Source organism: Bos grunniens, chromosome 21, assembly GCF_055505025.1.
Source record: "Bos grunniens cultivar Pamir isolate PY7600 chromosome 21, Bosgru_T2T1.0, whole genome shotgun sequence".
Classification (NCBI taxonomy): domain Eukaryota; kingdom Metazoa; phylum Chordata; class Mammalia; order Artiodactyla; family Bovidae; genus Bos; species Bos grunniens.
In genome coordinates this window covers 39,807,009-39,824,665 of record NC_141185.1, presented here as the reverse complement: position 1 = coordinate 39,824,665, position 17,657 = coordinate 39,807,009, and the positions used below count along the sequence as shown (strand labels likewise).

At 48.1% G+C, this 17,657-nt stretch overlaps 1 protein-coding gene across 2 annotated transcripts in view; it reads right to left on the bottom strand.

Annotated features, from left to right (window-relative positions):
• Nucleotides 1–17,657, bottom strand: part of ACSBG1 (acyl-CoA synthetase bubblegum family member 1) — a 59,242-nt gene that overhangs the window by 29,559 nt on the left and 12,026 nt on the right. Inside the window, exons 1-4 of one of the 2 annotated variants that reach the window (XM_086364032.1) lie at nucleotides 7,583–7,825; nucleotides 6,722–6,898; nucleotides 3,187–3,285; nucleotides 1,815–1,915 (exon numbers count right to left, since the gene is read on the bottom strand). In XM_086364032.1, the coding sequence (XP_086220158.1) occupies nucleotides 1,815–1,915; nucleotides 3,187–3,285; nucleotides 6,722–6,771 (250 nt within the window). In that variant the 5' untranslated portion in view covers nucleotides 6,772–6,898; nucleotides 7,583–7,825. Of the gene's footprint in view, nucleotides 1–1,814; nucleotides 1,916–3,186; nucleotides 3,286–6,721; nucleotides 6,899–7,582; nucleotides 7,826–17,657 lie in introns of those variants that run through there. The other variant, XM_086364031.1, reaches the window with a different exon arrangement.

The window sequence follows — 17,657 nt, the reverse complement described above, 5'->3', positions numbered from 1 at the left end:
CAAGGCAATGGGACCTACCAGAGGTGAGACACAGCAACAGAGCAAGTCAGCTAGCTGCCCTGAATCCCAGGACGAGATGCTGGAGTTGCCTGGGCCCAGCTGGCCCCTCTCCTGGGCTCTCTTGGTGCCTTTCGAATGCTTCCCCTCAAAAATCGGTCAACCTGGGGCCTTCCTGATGGTCCAGTGACTAAGACTCCGCACTCCCACTGCAGGGGGCCTGGGTTCAATCCCTGGTTGGGGAATTAGATCCCACATGCCACCACTAAGACCCAGAGCAGTCAAATAAAAGAAAGAAAAAAAAAGAAGAAGAAATCAGTCAATCCTTTCCTTGTTCCTAGTCTTTCTTCATCTCTGAGGAAGAGCAGAGAGGCAGAGTCCAGGAAAGTACACATTACAGGCCAGATCCCTGCCAAAGCCATTCCGAGACACCCAGCCTGGGCGGGGGGCAGCTGCGAGCCCCACCAGGGTGAGGGGAGTGGCATTTGGTCTCCAGGACACCAGGCAGCAAGGGAGTTGGGGATCCAGAGCCCTGGGCTGGCGTTACCACCTCTTCAGTCTCAGCTTCCTCACCAATGAGGAGCATGGTGATCCGGGCCCAGTTTCTGCCTCGAGTCCATGACAGAGTTTGTGGCAGAGCAGAGAGGTCCTGATTCTCTCCCTGCCCTCACACCAGGCCTGTCCTCTCCCCAGGAAACCCAGGTCAGAAGAAAAGCTGAGGGAAGAGACCTTGGAATAAAGGCCCCAGTCCTTCTCCTTCCTCCTGTCCCCAATTCTGGCCTCTTTTACTGCCCCATTCGGGGACCCTTAGAACTGGCCTCCCCAGCCAGTCACACTTCAAATGCTACCACCTGCTACCCCTAAACCCACAATCCCTGTCTGAAGACACCAGGCGTACCCACGTTGGAGATCATCCTACAAAATACTCAACCAGTCCAGACTCTACCACCTAAAAGTCAACTTGCTATCTCCCTGACCAGCTCCCACCCAAACCCCCCTCAGGGACCTACCCCTAAGCCTGGCTTCTCTGGGGGAAGCTGGGAAAGCTCTGAGAAAACCAGCACCTCTGAGGGACCTCATCCCCGGGCAGCTGACACAGACCAGAGACATGATGGCAACAATGGGCCGTCCCAAGGACATCTCGGAACCGGGGAGGCAGTGACCCGCTCCCCTGGGCACTGGTCACTTCCACTTTTTTTAAACTTCCACGGTTGCTACAATATCGTTGTACAGCCAATAAAAGTGAACAAAAGCCGTGTTGTTACTATCATTTTGATGACTCGCCAGGGTAAATGCCTCCCTCAAGGTGCAATTATCTGGAAGTAAACGTCATTAGAAGAGCACGCGGCCTCCCAAGGTTTCAAAAACAACTCTGCCAGTGACTGCCGGCTAGCCTGCCCCTTGGCCCAGCAAGAAACTGCCTCAACCCACTTGGAAACTCCAAGGCCTTGTTTATCTGGGCCTCCTCTCCTCCTTTACCAACCCCAAGCCGAGATCCCAGGTACCCAACACGTGAGGCCCCAGGTGTCTTTCCATCGCTGACCTCTCTTCTTCCCAAGCTTCCTGAAGAGAAAAACCTTCCTCCCACCAACTTCCATCAAGCTTGGCCCTGATGGCCGTGAAAGGAGAAGGGATGTAGTGGGGTCCCTGGGGACGTGGAGATCAGTATATCTACCTGGCCTGTCCCCCCAAGTTTTGTCCTGTGGGTCACCTGGGTTGCTTCGTAGTGTTCTGTTAACCCCCTCCAGCACTCCCAGTACAGCTACATCCCTGTCCCGCCCACCCAGTCCTGCCCGGCAGCCTCCCAGCCAGCTCACCTGGAGGATTCAATTGGGCATCTTTCACCTTCTCTGGGGTCGAGAGTTTGAGAGCATGGCTTAGGGGCTCTTTGGAGAGCATCTGCCCATCAGTCAGGGAGCTGGAGGGGTAAGGGGGAAACAATTGTTAGAAAATAACAGGCTGGCCTGGGCTCTCGATGCCAGCCCAGAATGCGTCGAGCACCCCCGGGGGTGACACTGGCATCGCTGTATCCTAGGGGGCTCAGGGGACAAGACCTTATTATTTGCAGGAGTTAACCTCACCCCCCGGAGAAGGCAATGGCACCCCACTCCAGTGTTCTTGCCTGGAAAATCCCATGGATGGAGGAGCCTGGGAGGCTGTAGTCCATGGGGTCGCTAAGAGTCAGACACGACTGAGCGACTTCACTTTCACTTTTCACTTTCATGCATTGGAGAAGGAAATGGCAACCCACTCCAGTGTTCTTGCCTGGAGAATCCCAGGGACGGGGGAGCCTGGTGGGCTGCCGTCTATGGGGTCGCACAGAGTCGGACACGACTGAAGCGACTTAGCAGCAGCAGCAACCTCACCCCCATGCCACGCTCTCCCTTCAGTTTCTAAGGGCTCAGTAGAAAGCAAAATCAAGCCCTGCTCTACTCTAATTTGCTGTGTGACCCTGGGAACGCACATGACTCTCTCTGGGCTCAGTGTCCCCATCTGGACAAGGACATGCTTGGAGTCCAGCTTGCAAGGTTTGAGGATTGGGAGGTGCCTCCAAGTCCCTCACTCCCATACCCACCAGCCCTCAGGCACTGAGAGCAGCCATTCTTAGACGCTCATGCAGAGCTGAGGACATTCCTACAGCTCTCATGGCTCCTAAGCTGGCCCCCAAATGAGGCCCTCTTCCCAGTGGTGTCTGTGAAGGTGCCCTGTGTCCATTCCCTGATGGAGAGGAGAGGCATGGGACCAGGGAAACCTGGGGCTCTTGCCATCTGTCTTCACTCCTGGTCTAGATCCCCTTGCCTTCAAGGCTTGGTGGCCCTGCACAATGAATCATCTTCTGGTCAACACAGCCCACGGGGTTATTGGGCCTCTGCTATATACTCAGCCTCAATGCTCTTTCGCATGATTCCTCCTCGAAGGAATCTGGCCAGACCTCAACCTTCTGGGTGGATGAGCAGATGGGGTTCAGTATTCACCTCAGGGTCAAACAAGGCTATGGTGTTACTCAACTCTGGGGACTCGTGTCACAGTGATAGGCTATATAAACAGAGCCTGGAGTTGTGCAGTGTGTAACCTGTGCAGCTGGTCTTGGCAGCCCTGAGGCAGGACCCTGGCTTCAGAGTCCCACCTGTCTGTCAGAGTGGAGCTGGTCCCATCCCTGCCCAGTTCCCAGGCACCTGGCTCAGTTACCTGCTTTTCACATTCGCTTTTACTTCTTGCTGGTACCGCAGGTTCAAACTGAGTTTGCGAACACACTCAGGCCCACCTGGCGGTAGTCTGTTTAAGAACCTGAGATAGATTTGAAAGCAAAAGACATCATGAGGTTTTGAAAGGGGGAGGGTGAGGAGGAGGGAGATAAGGAGTGGGGTGCCAGGCTGGTCCCCTTCTTGGGAACTTTGTGAGCAAGGCTGGGCCACAAGGCTGGAGCAGCCCTTCTGTTGCTATGGTAACCTGCTCCAGGAGGCTGCCAGAAGGACTGAAAAGCGTGCTTCTGGGATGAGGCCTGTTGTGCCAGCAGAGGGAAACAGAGGCTTCTGAAAACCGTAGGACGTGTCCTGTGACTTTGGATCATTGGTCACTGCCACTACTCTCTTGGGTCATTGAGTAAAAGCTGCTTCCACTTTGGGGCAAAGAAGACTGTGATGTCACCAAATGACCCCTGAGCTCTGGGCTCAGGCAATTACTGGGCAAGCTGGGGCACACACACCCAACTAGGCTGAGGGTCCCACACTGAGAGTCTGGGGGTGGAGGATGGTATCCCGTGAACTCGGTATAACATCCATGCTCTATCTTGGTCCCTGCCCTCAAAAGATAGGGCTGCCTGCTTAAAGTGATCAACTTTTGAAATCACCCGCTGGGTAGCCACCCCCACACTGGCCAAGGCCATCGTTGGCTATAATCTCCCACCATCTTAACTGCTGCCTCACAAACAAGCTTGTTTTTAAATCCCCACCATCAAAAGGTACAGGCGGCATTTCTGCCACCTAATCAAATTTGCATAAACCGGTTCTGGTTTTAAAATAGCTAAACAAACAGTAAATGAAGGAACACCTCAGGAAGCCAAGGGCCCAGCCTAACCATCAGATTAGAACCTCCTTCAGTCTATGGGGAGGAGAGACGGTAGGAAGCAACTTCCTGTGGGGCCTTTCGGGAAGCGTCTGCCCCCCACCCCCGCCACTGCAGCAGCAAACCTCTTGTGACTCAGTCGCCTTTGCTGTCCTCTCCTCTCCCGTGTCCTGAGCCGACCCTCCCTCAAGAAGAGGGTGGATCCTGTCCCCCTGCCTGTACTTGGCGAGACGAGAACCCCTTGAGGATGGCCCATGGAGGGTCTTACTCAGCCCTCTATGGGCCTGAAGAATATTGCATGCTTAAGACAAGGCCAGGAGAAGGCAATGGCACCCCACTCCAGTCCTCTTGCCTGGAAAATCCCATGACTGGAGGAGCCTGGTGGGCTGCAGTCCATGGGGTCGCTAAGAGTCAGACACGACTGAGCAACTTCACTTTCACTTTTCACTTTCCTGCACTGGAGAAGGCAATGGCAACCCACTCCAGTGTTCTTGCCTGGAGAATCCCAGGGACGGGGGAGCCTGGTGGGCTTCCATCTATGGGGTCGCACAGAGTCGGACACGACTAAAGCGACTTAGCAGCAGCAAGACAAGGCCAAGATCTAATTATCCAAATGAGTAAAGAGTACTCTGCCCCTTGGCTCAAACCTTCAAGATTTAGTCCCCTTAAGGGGAGGGCACCCTTTTCCATCGACTGAAACAGAATGTGCTGAACCTTCCTATGACTTTTTCCTGCTCACCCAGGGTCATGCTAGTAACAAAATCTACCGGTTTGGTCGTGACACAGAAGTGAGTCAAACTGCAGGGCATGGAGGGCCACCTGTCCTTTCCTGAGGTGGCTGCTGCCTCACGTGTCGCTGCTGGCCATGCTTGTCTTTAGTCTTTAATCCTTGCCTGCATCACCAGTGGCCACTTCGTGCCACTGTCACTGTGCTGGCCTCCAGTGACTCACCTCCCTCCTACTCTGTGAGGTTTTTCCGGTAGCAGACTAGTAAATAAAATAGCCAAGCTTGTTAGAATTGTTAAGTCAGAGGAGATGGCTTCCAAAGTGGAATTTATGTTTTCCTCAAAGAAAAGAGATATGGGGAGAAATCCCTTCTGTTTTGACTCCTCAAGAGCAATCTGGGCCCCTACTGATTCTTGCTGCTGTTCCAGAAATCACAAGTGGCTGGCAAATCATTGTGACAGGGGAAGTGTGAATATTATATAGTCAACCCATGCAGCCTGTCGAAGGTGAGGAACACAGTATTCCCTCCACTACGCCTGGAACATGGCACTCCAGAACTTAGCTCAGTGTCACAGGAGAAAGTTCCTAAGTAGCAGAATGACAGTGACGACGAGAGAACGGCCCAAGGGGACTGACTTGCCTCTGCTTTTCCATTCCTTGGAGAAAGAGGAAAATCCGAAAAAGATCCCTGATGAGGACGCTAAGGTGGTGTTGGTAGTAAAGAACTCACCTACCAATGCAGGAAACATAAGAGATGTGGGTTCAATCCCTGATTCGGAAAGATCCCCTGGAGGAGGGGCACAGCAACCCACTCCAATATTCTTGCCTGGAGAATTCCATGGACAGAGGAGCCTGGTGGGCTATGGGCCATGTGGTTGCAAAGTCGGACGTGACTGAAGCAACTTAGCACAAGGATGCAAATTGTTCTCAGCCCCAGTTCACACACACGGACTGTGAGCATCCTGCCTTACTTACTTTCACAGAAGCAAGAACTCCTTCAGCATCTGCCCTGTAGTAGCATGGGGAGCAAGAAGCACTTCGAGGGCACGTACGAGCAGGTATATTGTGCGGTGTGGGGGGTAAGCAGAGGCGCCTGGGAGGGCTTGCACTCTCCTTTCCCTGAACTGGCTCTCCTTTCTCCTCCTAACTTTCCAGAAGATCTGATGGGAATCATTTAAAAACAGAGCCTGCCAATAGCTTCCTTCAGCTCCTCCTTCAGGAAGCCCTTCTGGATGATTCCCAACACCCTCTCACCCTTGTAGCCCTCAAACACGCAGGTTTGGGCTTTGAAGGCCACCCGTAGCTTGGGAAGCTTCTTGAGAGTAGGGGTCATGCCTGATTCAACCCTGTCCTCTGGCCCTAAGTGCTCTCTGGCAGGCAGATGGAGCTCAGTAAATGTTGGTTGGATCTAATCCTTCTCAAGTCGTCACTATGTGTGTGACATTTAAGTCAAGGGGAGCCTTCATTTTTCATGTGAACCCCTCATGGATGGAGATCTAGCTCCTATTTATTTCTGTTGCCCTTTCTTCCCATTCAGCACTCTGGTCTGTATGCATTAAGTACTCCATAAATGCTTTCTTGAAACAATAGAGTACTCAGATTTACCCAGAGTTGGCCTGCCTGTGTTTAAGTCACTTTACTTCCTGTACAACCTTTGGAAAGTCATGCACCTCTCTGAGCCTCAAGTTTTCTGCCTAAATCCCATGGCTATTGTGAGGATAACAGGATACATGTAGTGCTTAGGCTCTCACGAATCTTTTGGTGAATAAGTAGGAGGAAATTCTTTGGTGAGATTAGGAGGGTTACTAAATGAGGTGAAAAGTCCCAATCCAAGTCTGGGTGTCCAGGTACCCTGCCAAGCCCAAGAACTCTCCTTCCTGGAAGGCAGTGTGGGAGCCAGGAGGTGGGAGGGGGTAGGATCCTTGTTCCTTACACGGTCCTCAGGATGGAGCTGGCAGACCTGAGCAGGAGTGCCTCTGGCATTGTCCCCGAGAAGTGGCCACACCCTGCAAGCTCACCCCGGAGAGAACGAGAACCTCAGAGAGCCTGTTCAGGTGTCCCCTGGGAGAGCCGCATCAGCCCCAGAGAGGCCCAGCACCACCAAAGCGCCCTGCAATAGAGATACAGAGTGAGTCACCCTGTGGCCTGGCCAGGTCTGGGGCGACTGCCCTCCTTCCAGGGCATACCTCACTGGTTCCCGGCCTCGGTACCTGTCTGTAATTCACCATCACTTAAGCCCACATGCTCTGATCACATTGGGAACAACACAGCCTCACAGCAGGTGGCTGCCTTGGGCCCCAGGGCCAATCAATTACCAGGATGAGCAAATACATCAGATTCCCAGCCTCCTCACTCCTGTCCACTATTAGTAAACCCCTACCACCACCACCACCAACACCACCACCACTCTTTCCCATCCCTTTCTTGTTCTGGTTCTCACCTCTCTCTGTCCTGGGGGCAAAGGGAGAACCTGTCTTCTACGTGCTGCAGGATATTTTCAATCGAGGGCATTGTCCAAATACTTCCCCAAATCCTAAAACCTCCTGAGTAGGGAGGGGAGCTGTGCCTCCTTCTGATCCCACGGTCCTGGGCACACAGACACAGCCGCACAGCTGGAGCTCTTGACGGCAGTGGCTTCCTACTGGCTTCCCTGCTGCCCCGCACAGCAGACCCCACACTCCATACCGCTCGTTAGTTGGCCTGACCTGCCTGTCTCATCTCAAAGATAAGGCTCCCCTGGCATCTCTCTTGCGACCCCTGATTCCCAGCCGGAAGACCCCCACCGAGGACTTACAGTGATGGACTGTGCACCTCCAGGGAGGATCTGGCTGCCACAGGGTGTTCACCTTCCTCCTTGGGGCTGGTAGGCACAGGGCACAGCATTCGCTGTGCTCCTTCAGCTAAGGCATCGTAGGTGTGGGAGCCAGTGCTGCAGGGTCCCTGGTGCCAGGTGACGAGGCAGTGGGGCTGGGCGGGAGTGGGGACCCGCCCCAGTCTGCCCTGACACTGTCGGTGAGGTGTGGCCACAGATACCTCTGACCTACCTGGCACAGGTCCTTGCTGCCCACCTCTGAGGCTTACATAAAGAGGGGTGGGAGGCAAGGGAGGGCCTGCCGATGCCAGTGGGTGTGTTGTCTGTCATCCTTGGCAGAGACGCAGGAAGACACTGTTCCTGCTGCAGGGCTTTCTGCCTGGAGCTGGTGCTGGTCCCCAGGGGTTAGGCAGGCAACCTGAACATTTTTTCCTTTGCTTTTTCAAACTTTGCTTTACTAAATACACATATTGTGCCTAGTGTTTTATGTGTGTTGACTCTTCACGTCTTCCAACAGCCCAAGGTGGATTAATGGTGCCATTTCCCAGGTGAGGTGACAGAGGCCCAGAGAACTTTATTTTATTTTTTTCTCCTTCCTCTTTTATCCCCCCCTTTTTTAAATTGGAGGATAATTGCTTTCCAGTGTTGTGTTGGTTTCTGCTGCACAGCAACATGAATCAGTCATAATTATATATATATACACACACATAATTGTATATATACATGGGCTTCTCTTGTGGCTCAGCTGGTAAAGAATCCACCTGTAATGTGGGAGACCTGGGTTCGATCCCTGGGTTAGGAAGATCCCTTGGAGAAGGGAAGGGTTACATATATCCCCTTCCTCTTAAACCTCCCTCCTACCTCCCATCCTACCCCTCTAAGTCATCACAGAGCACCAGGCTGGGCTCCTTTGTTATACAGCAACTTCCCACCAACCATATATTTCACAAATGATGGTGTATATGTCAGTGCTACTTGAGAGCTTTAGACATGTTCGATGTCATGCCCAGCAAGAGGCAGAGATGTCATTTGAAATCCAGCTTTCCATAACTGACTTTGAAACCAGGACACCATGTAAGCTGGATTTGACCATTATTTGCATCATAAAACTCGGCTGACAGCTCCATCTCACGTTGCCTCTAGAGAGCCCCTCTTCCATGGAAACAGTATCTCTGCACGTTGCCCTTTGTCCTCTAATGCCCTCACCACTTCCACCTCATTCCAGAGACTCTTGGGTTTGTGGCATTATATCTGCATCTTCTAAAACCTGGGCCCTGCTCTCTGGAAACACCCCTGCCAATCACTGTGCTATTTCACCTTCCAACCCCAAACCCCTTCCCACCTGAGTTGTCACCTGCCAACTGCCTCTCGGGTGAGCAGGTGTTGGAAGAGGTGAAAAAACAGAGGCCACTGGGTGTTAGGGGAAATTTTAAGCAAGCCCTAAACTGAAGGCTCAGATGCAGGGCACAGCAGCAGGATGGGGCAAGGGTTATTCCAAGGCTCTCCACCCATTCATGGCATATGACTCCCAGATTGCTACACTAAGCTGGTGTGTCACTACCAGCACACCAACTTCAAGAGAATTCTCCCCTTTCAATTCCAATTTCTTAACAGCTTTTTTCTTAGCAGTGATCCTCGCCCACTACCACTTTGGGGCACCTGACAATTCAGGCCTGGGGTGCTGCCCCTGAGCCTCTCATGGGTCAGGAGCCCCTTTGAGAACCTGCTGGAAGCCCTCCGCTCACCCCTATCAATGTGCCCAAATGCTCTTGCAGTTTCAGGGCACCCAGGGTGCTTTGGAAATCCATACACCCCAACCCCAGTGAACCCCAGATAGAAATGCAGATCCTTCCTCTGTCCTAAAGAGAGTGTGGGTTGCCCCACTTTTTTCCTCTTCCTCCCACTCTCCTGGCGAGGATAGAGCATTGATGTTGGAGTTGGCACTGGGGGTCGAAGTTGGTGGGGATGGTGGGAGAAATGTCCTCACTTTGGGGGGCTAGCAGGAATGCATGCCCAGATCCCTCAGCTCCTCCCAGGCAGCTCGACAACTCCTCTAAATGTAGAGTTTCCAAACTGATAGGAGGCTGGGCAAATGGGCTTATTCTAGGCAGGAGGACTTGGGAGATGTGTCATCTTCCCTTTCTATCCCCTCTCAAAAACTGCAAGCTTGCCTTCCCTGGCACACATTTCCCACTGTTCTTCAGACCCCTCCTCCTCCAGGAAGCCCTTTGGGAAGGACCCCCAGCTCTCATGCTTCTTGCTGGAGCCGTGCTAGCTGTGTCCATCCCAGAGCGCTTAACGTTTAGAGGCTGGGTGTTACTTTTTAAAACCGAACTGTCTACTATGAAATAGAAATCTTAAGCCCATATTCTCAGAGTTGGAAATGACCTCTGCCTGCCCCATGACTGCCAGCTCCAGGAGTCTCCTCCTTCCTACTATGATTACTGAGTACCTCCTCTGCAGACATTGCTCGGGGCCTTTGGGGTGGAGGCAAGCCCTTGTCTCAAAGGCAGAGCCTGGTCCCTGCCTCAAAGTCTTAGAGATGATGGAATTGACAGTTAATAAGTAAAGATGCTTTCAAGGTCACTGTGGGGTCACCAGACCAGGCTGGGGAAAGGGTACAAGGAAATTGAAGGAGGAAAGATGGATAGGGGTGAAGGTTTACTTAACATGAGGCAGAGGACAAGTGCCCCAGGCAGTGGTGGAGCAGAGGAAGCTGGTGCGGACAGGAGAGTGTCCAAGTGCCACAGACTCAGGCTGCGGACCGCCCCCAGGCCTGGGACCCAGCCCACAGATGGAGCTTGTCCAAGGCAGAGATCTTCTGGGAACACACGGTCTCTCAGAAAGGGTGAGGGCAGGGCAGGGGTAGCCCAAGACATATCTTGCCAGGTTCATCAGAAGGAACATATTCGGGGCAGGCACCTGGGGCCCTTGACTGTGACTGATCCCCAGTGCAAGGAGGATCAGTGTTTCTCCTCCATCTTTGCCTAACAGGAGTGCTTGCTGAGAGGCCAAAGGCTTGTCTCAGCTTCATCTTGGCTCCTGCCATGGTGGATGTGGGTGTCCCACCAGCCAGCTGACTTCTAACCCTATCTGCAGCACCAAATGCTTAACCTTCTCAAGCCATCACACAGCCTACAGGGTCACACCAAGGTCCTCTGCATGGCCTAGGAGGAGTCTGGTCATGCCCTAGACAGGTCCCTGGACACTGGGACATGTGGATTCTAGTTCAAATTCCACCTCAGTTGGATAACCTTGGGAAAGTCCCTGGTCCTCTCTGGGACTCAATTTCCCCAGGCAAGTCACAGGCAGAGGGCTTTCCAGTTTTCTGTTTATGACTGGTGATTTGGATGTCTGGGCTGGAATTCTGCTGTGCCAGGCAAGGACAAGGCTACAGGACTGGGTGTTTCTGGACTCCAAGGCCTGAGAAGCTGGGCGGAGCAAGGCAAGAATAATGATAGTAATGGCTGAGTTGACTCATTGGAAGAGACCCTGATTCTGGGAGGGATTGGGGGCAGGAGGAGAAGGGGATGACTGAGGATGAGATGGCTGGATGGCATCACTGACTTGATGGTCATGAGTTTGAGTGAACTCCAGGAGTTGGTGATGGACAGGGAAGCCTGGCATGCTGCGATTCATGGGGTTGCAAAGAGTCGGACACGACTGAGCAACTGAACTGAACTGAAGTGAACTGAATGGCTAACAATCACCACGTTTGCACTAGTGACGTGTGCCAGGCAGGGTTCTGTGCACCTTATACATATATTGACACATTCAGTCCACTCAACAGCCCAATCACTATCAACAGCTCAACAGTGCCTATCACTATCCTCACTTTACAGATGAGGAAACTGAGGTACAAGGAGATTATGTAATTTGCCAAAGGTCTTTTGGTTAGCAGAGTAGGATGCAAACTTGGGCAGGTTCAGTGTGTACCTTGGGCAGGCTGTACCTGATAGTCTCCGGCCTGCTGGGTGATTTGAGTGGGTGGGGCAGGGGCCAAAGCGAGTGAGGTGCAGAAGGTGGGTGTCCCACGGTCCTCGGAACTCCCACTCCCGAGCATTCATGATTAGATGTGTTTATTACGCCCTTCCTCCAAAATTTTGAAAAATTTGGGGTAGAAACAAGGTTTAAATCCTCAAACCATTTTCTTCTATTGTATTGATGACTGACAGAGAGAACTGTCAACTGGTGTTTTGCATCGTAATTGGGAGGCAGCATGAAACTTGGAGTTGACGCAGTTCTGGCAGACAGCAAAGAAGCTTGCCATCTCCCGTCACTCGCCGTTTTTATTTGAAGACCCACAAGTCTGACTTTGGGTTACACTTTTTCTCCTGTTATGGCTTCAGTTAGTCCGTCTATAAAATGAAGGGGTGGAAGGGATGGTCTCTAAATTCCAGCTCTGATGATAGGTGGTTTTCCATGTTTCTACTAAGGAGATGAGAGGAAGGAAGAACACTGCCATTTTTCAGGTTCTGGACCAGTTCTTAGCCAGAGAAACTTCATGGTGTCAGGATGGGGGCAAGGTTGGGGTTTAGACTTCTGCCAACAGGGGTGTTATGCCCCTGCAGCATATGGATGTTGGCTCCCAGACTTGGTCCCTGTCCTGGAGGAGCCCATAGTCTAAAGATAGGCATGAAGGAGACAGGCACATATATGGCCTACACACACGAGAGACATCTGTGAGCCTGGCAGGCAAGGGTGTTGTGCAGTGTGGACACAGCGCCTCGGGAGACTGATCTCCTAGGAGAACATCATTTCACTTTATTAACAATGAGAACTAATACTTACTGAACAATTAGTAGGTGCCAGGCACTGTTCCAATAATGTCATACGTGTCAACACATTTACTTATCTCAACAATCTTATAAAGCAGGTACTAAATTATAATCCCCATTTAAGAGGCAAATGAAGCACAGAGAAATGAAGTAACTTGCTAAAGTCTACAGAGCTTGTAACTAGAATGGTTGGGATTCAAATCTAGGCAATCTGGCTCCAGATTTTATGTTATGAACCATAATGGGCACTGCTTAAAATTGAGTGAGGCTCTCTGAGGCTCCTTATTCCTCTCCACACGCTTCAGCAACATGGGATTTGGTAGGAGAAACTGACTCAGAAAGGCAGAGCACTGTGGTTGAGACACAAGTTTAATGCGCAGGTAATTTTAAATTCTTCAAGTCAATATACTCCTGACATGTCATTACAGTATCCAACATGTAATAAAAAATGATCAGACATCTGAAAAATCAGGAAATGTGGGCCAAAATCAGGAGGAGAAAATAGCCAATAGAAACATACTCGGGCATGACATAAATGTTGAAATAAGCATGAGTGCTTGCTCAATTGCTCAGTCCTGTCTGACCCTTTGCGACCCTTTGGACTGTAGCCCACCAGGCTTCTCTGTCCATGGAATTCCTCAGGCAAGAATACTGGAGTGGGTTTCCATTTCTTACCCGAGGGAATCTTCCCAACCCAGGGATTGAACCTAAGTCTCCTGTGTCTCTTGCATTGGCACGCAGATTCTTTACTACTGAGCCACCTGGGAAGCCCTGGAATAAGCATACAAAGACTTTAAAATGGTTACTAATAGTTCAGTAATTTAAAGAAAAAATGATAGAACTGATGAACAGATGGAAAATCACAACATAAAAATAGAAAGTATAAGAAAAATACAATCTCTGAAATGAGAAATTTACCAGATGAGTTTGACAGCAGATTGAAAAGTTCGTATACCTGAAAGTTCATTCCCCTTAAGACAGGATAATAGAAATTATTCAATCCAAAGAGCAGAGAGAAAAAGGTTTTTTAATTGAACAGAACAAAACGTTGCTGAAAGAAGAAGACAAAAAGCTAAGTAAATGCAAAGGCATCTCAAGATCAAGAGACTTGATATTGTAGATCCCAAATGGATCTTCAGGTCAACATAATCCCTATCAAAATCCTAGCTGGTTTTTCTGCAGAAATTAACAAACTGGTATAAAATTACTATGAGATTTCAAAAGACCCAGATAGACAAAATAATCTTGAAAAAGAACAAGTTGGAGGATCCACACTTCTTGATTTCCAAACATACTATAATGCTACAGTGTCCTGCTTCCATGGTGGCTCAGCAGTAAAGAATCTGCTTGCAATGCAGGAGATGCAGTTTCAGTCCCTGAGTGGGGAAGATCCCCTGGGGGAGGGAATGGCAACCCACTCCAGGATTCTTGCCAGGAAAACCCTATGGACAGAGAAGACTGGCAGGCTACAGTCCATAGGTTCACAAAGAGTCAGACGCGACTGAAGCGACTGAGCACGCACGCCCAGTGTGTCCTTCAGTAATCAGGATAAAGTGGTACTGGCGTAAAACAGACGTACAGATAAATGCAGTAGAATCTAGAATCCAGAAATCAGTCTTTGTATTTATAGTCAATTGATTCTCAACAAGCTGGAATCAAGATTGCTGGGAGAAATATCAATAACCTCAGGTATGCAGATGACACCGCCCTTATGGCAGAAAATGAAGAAGAACTAAAGAGCCTCTTGATGAAAGTGAAAGAGGAGAGTGAAATAGTTGGCTTAAAACTCAACATTCAGAAAACTAAGGTCATGGCATCCGATCCCATTACTTCATGGCAAATAGATGGGGAAACAGTGGAAACAGTGGCAGACTTTATTTTGGGGGGCTCCAAAATCACTGCAAATGGTGATTGCAGCCATGAAATTAAAAGACGCTTACTCCTTGGAAGGAAAGTTATGACCAACCTAGAAAGCATATTAAAAAGCAGAGACATTACTTTGCCAACAAAGATCTGTCTAGTCAAGGCTATAGTTTTTCCAGGACTCATGTATGGATGTGAGAGTTGGACTATAAAGAAAGCTGAGTGACGAAGAATTGATGCTTTTGAACTGTGGCATTGGAGAAGACTCTTGAGAGTCCCTTGGGCAGCAAGGAGATCCAACCAGTCATTCCTAATTATGTAAAGTTTAAAAATAAAATAAAATAAAATAAATTTTTTTTTTAAATAAAGGAAATCAGTCCAGAATATTCATTGGAAGGACTGATGTTGAAGCTGAAAGTCAAATACTTGGCCACCCGATATGAAAAGCTGACCCATTTGAAGAGACCCTGATGCTGGGAAAGATTGAGGGCAGGAGGAGAAGGGGACGACAGAGGATGAGATGGTTGGATGGCATCACCAACACAATGGACATGGGTTTGAGTAAACTCCGGGAGTTGGTGATGGACAGGGAGCCCTGGCGTGCTGCAGTCCATGGGGTCGCAAAGAGTCAGACACGACTGAGCGACTGAACTGATTCTCAACAAGGGTGCCATGACAATTCAGTGTGGGAAGTAGTCTTTTCAACAAGTGGTACTGGGGTGACTCAATATCCATGTACAAAAGTATAAAGTTGGACACTTTCCTCACACCATACACAAAAAATTAATTTGAAATGTATCAAAGACCCAAATGCAAGAGCTTAAACTGTAAAAATGCTAGAAGAAAATATAAGAATAAATCTATATAGACTTGAATTAGGTAAAGCCTTCTTAGCTATGACACCAAAAGCACAAGAAACAAAAGAAAAATAGACAAATTGGACTACATCAAAATTAAATCTCTTTGGGCTTCAAAGGACATCATCAAGAGAGTGGAAAGATAACCCACAGAATGGAAGAAAATATTAGCAAATCATTCATCTGGTAAGAGAATTAGCAAATCATTTATCCTGATATGAGAACTCTAATAATTCAACAAAATAGAAAAATAACCCAATGGAAACTGGGCAAAGGATTTGAATATACATTTTTCCAAAGATAAACAAATGGAGAAGAAATGTGTGATGTCCAGCATTATCAGCTATCAGAAAATGCAAATCAAAACCAGAATGAGGTAACACTTCATACCCACTAGAATGGCCTTATAAAAAAGATGGATACTGGGAATTCCCTCATGGCACAATGATTAGAACTCTGTGCTATCACTTCCCAGGGCATGGGTTCAGTCCCTGGTCAGAGAACTAAGATCCCACAAGTGAGGATGTGCAGAAATTGGAACTCTTGTACACTTCTGATGGTAGGTAATGCAGCTGCTTTGAAAACCAGTCTGCTAGTTCCTCAAAAGACTATGCATGGAGTTATATGATCGAACAATTCCACTTTTAGGTTTATATCTGAAATAAAACATATGTCCATACAAAAACTTATACGTAAATATTTATTGGAGCATTATTCATAATAGCCGGAAAATAAAAACTCAAATGTTCATCAGCTAATAAATGGGTAAACTAAATGTGGCATGTCAATACATTGGAATTTATTTGGCCATAAAAAGAATGAAGGACTGATACATGATAGAACATGAATATGAATCATGAAAACATGCTGAATAAAAGAAGCCATTCACAATAGATGATATATCATATCAGATCATTTAAGTGAAACATCCAGACTAAGCAAATCTATATAGACAAAAAGTAGATTAGTGGTTGTCTAGGACTGGGGGCTTGAGGGAAAATGGAAATGCTAATGGGTTAGGGGTTCATTTTGGGTAATGAAAATACTTTAAAATAGACTGTGGTGATGTTTGCACAAATCTAGAAATATACTAAAAATCATTGGATTTTATACTTTAAATGGGTAAAATTTATGGTATGTGATTTATATCTCAATAAAGCTGTTATAGTAAAAAAAATAAATGGAGCCTCAGCTACCTGTAAAACATCAAATATCTTTAAAAATGAATGTAAATATGAGACAAACAAGGACCTATTGTTGGTACAGAGGACTATATTCAATACCTTTTAATAACCTATAATGGAAAATAGTCAAAAACAGAATGTGTGTATATATATATATTTTCATATGTATACACACATATTTATGTATAACTGAATCACTTTCACTTTTCTGTACACCTGAAACTCACACAACATTGTCAATCAACCATATTTCAATATTTTTTAAAGTGAAATGATATCTAAATGAAATATGAGAGTTTTTTCATCACCACGCTTATGTGATGACTTGAAATCATGTCTGCAAATTCTTTACACTCTTCCCATCAATCGTCTTATTCTCCTCTTCTTAAGTATGAGATGGCCTTAATGACCAGCTTCTAACAAATACCATGTAGCAGAAGTGACACTATGTGATTTCCAAGGCTAGCTCATAAAAGGTAATACGGTTTTCACCTGATTCTCTCACAATACACACTTTTTGTGTCCCTGACCTACCATGTCAGGAGTCAGGCTACCTTGAAGCCACTATGAAGGAGACCATGTGAAATTAAATAGAGGAGATACTGAGCCTTCCTGGTTGATCCAAACCCCAGCCTATTGCGTCTCACCACCTCAGGCATCAGACATATGAGTAAAGAACACTGGAGACAACCCCAGACCCAGCCACCAGTTGTCATGTCAAGAAAACACTCAAGCAGACTATACTAGAGAAGTCCACTGGCAAAACTAAAGGTCTTTGGTGAACAGCAAGTGTGGTAAGTTGAAAATGCCCCCTACCTAAATATTCATCTCCTAATCTCTCAAAACTGAATATTACCTTGTATGCTCCCCCATCCAATAAAAGGGGGGTGTTGCAGATGTGATTAAATTGAGGATCTTGAGACAAGGAGTTGATCATGGATTATCTTGGCGGGCACTGAACTCAGTCCCATGAACTCCTTATTGCAAAATTCAGACTTAAACTGAAGAAAGTAGGGAAAACCACTAGACCATTCAGGTATGACCTAAATCATATCCCGTACAATTATACAGTAGAAGTGACAAGTAGATTCAAGGGATTAGATCTGATAGACAGAGTGCCTGAAGAACTATGAATGGAGGTTCGTGACATTATACAAGGGGCAGTGATCAAGACCATCCCCAAGAAAAAGAAATACCAAAAGGTAAAATGGTTGTCTGAGGAGGCCTTACAAATAGCTGAGAAAAGAGAAGCTAAAGTCAAAGGAGAAAAGAAAAGACATATGCATCTGAATGCAGAGTTCTAAAAAATAGCAAGGAGAGATAACAAAGTTTTCCTCAGTGATCAGTGCAAAGAAATAGAGAAAAACAACAGAAT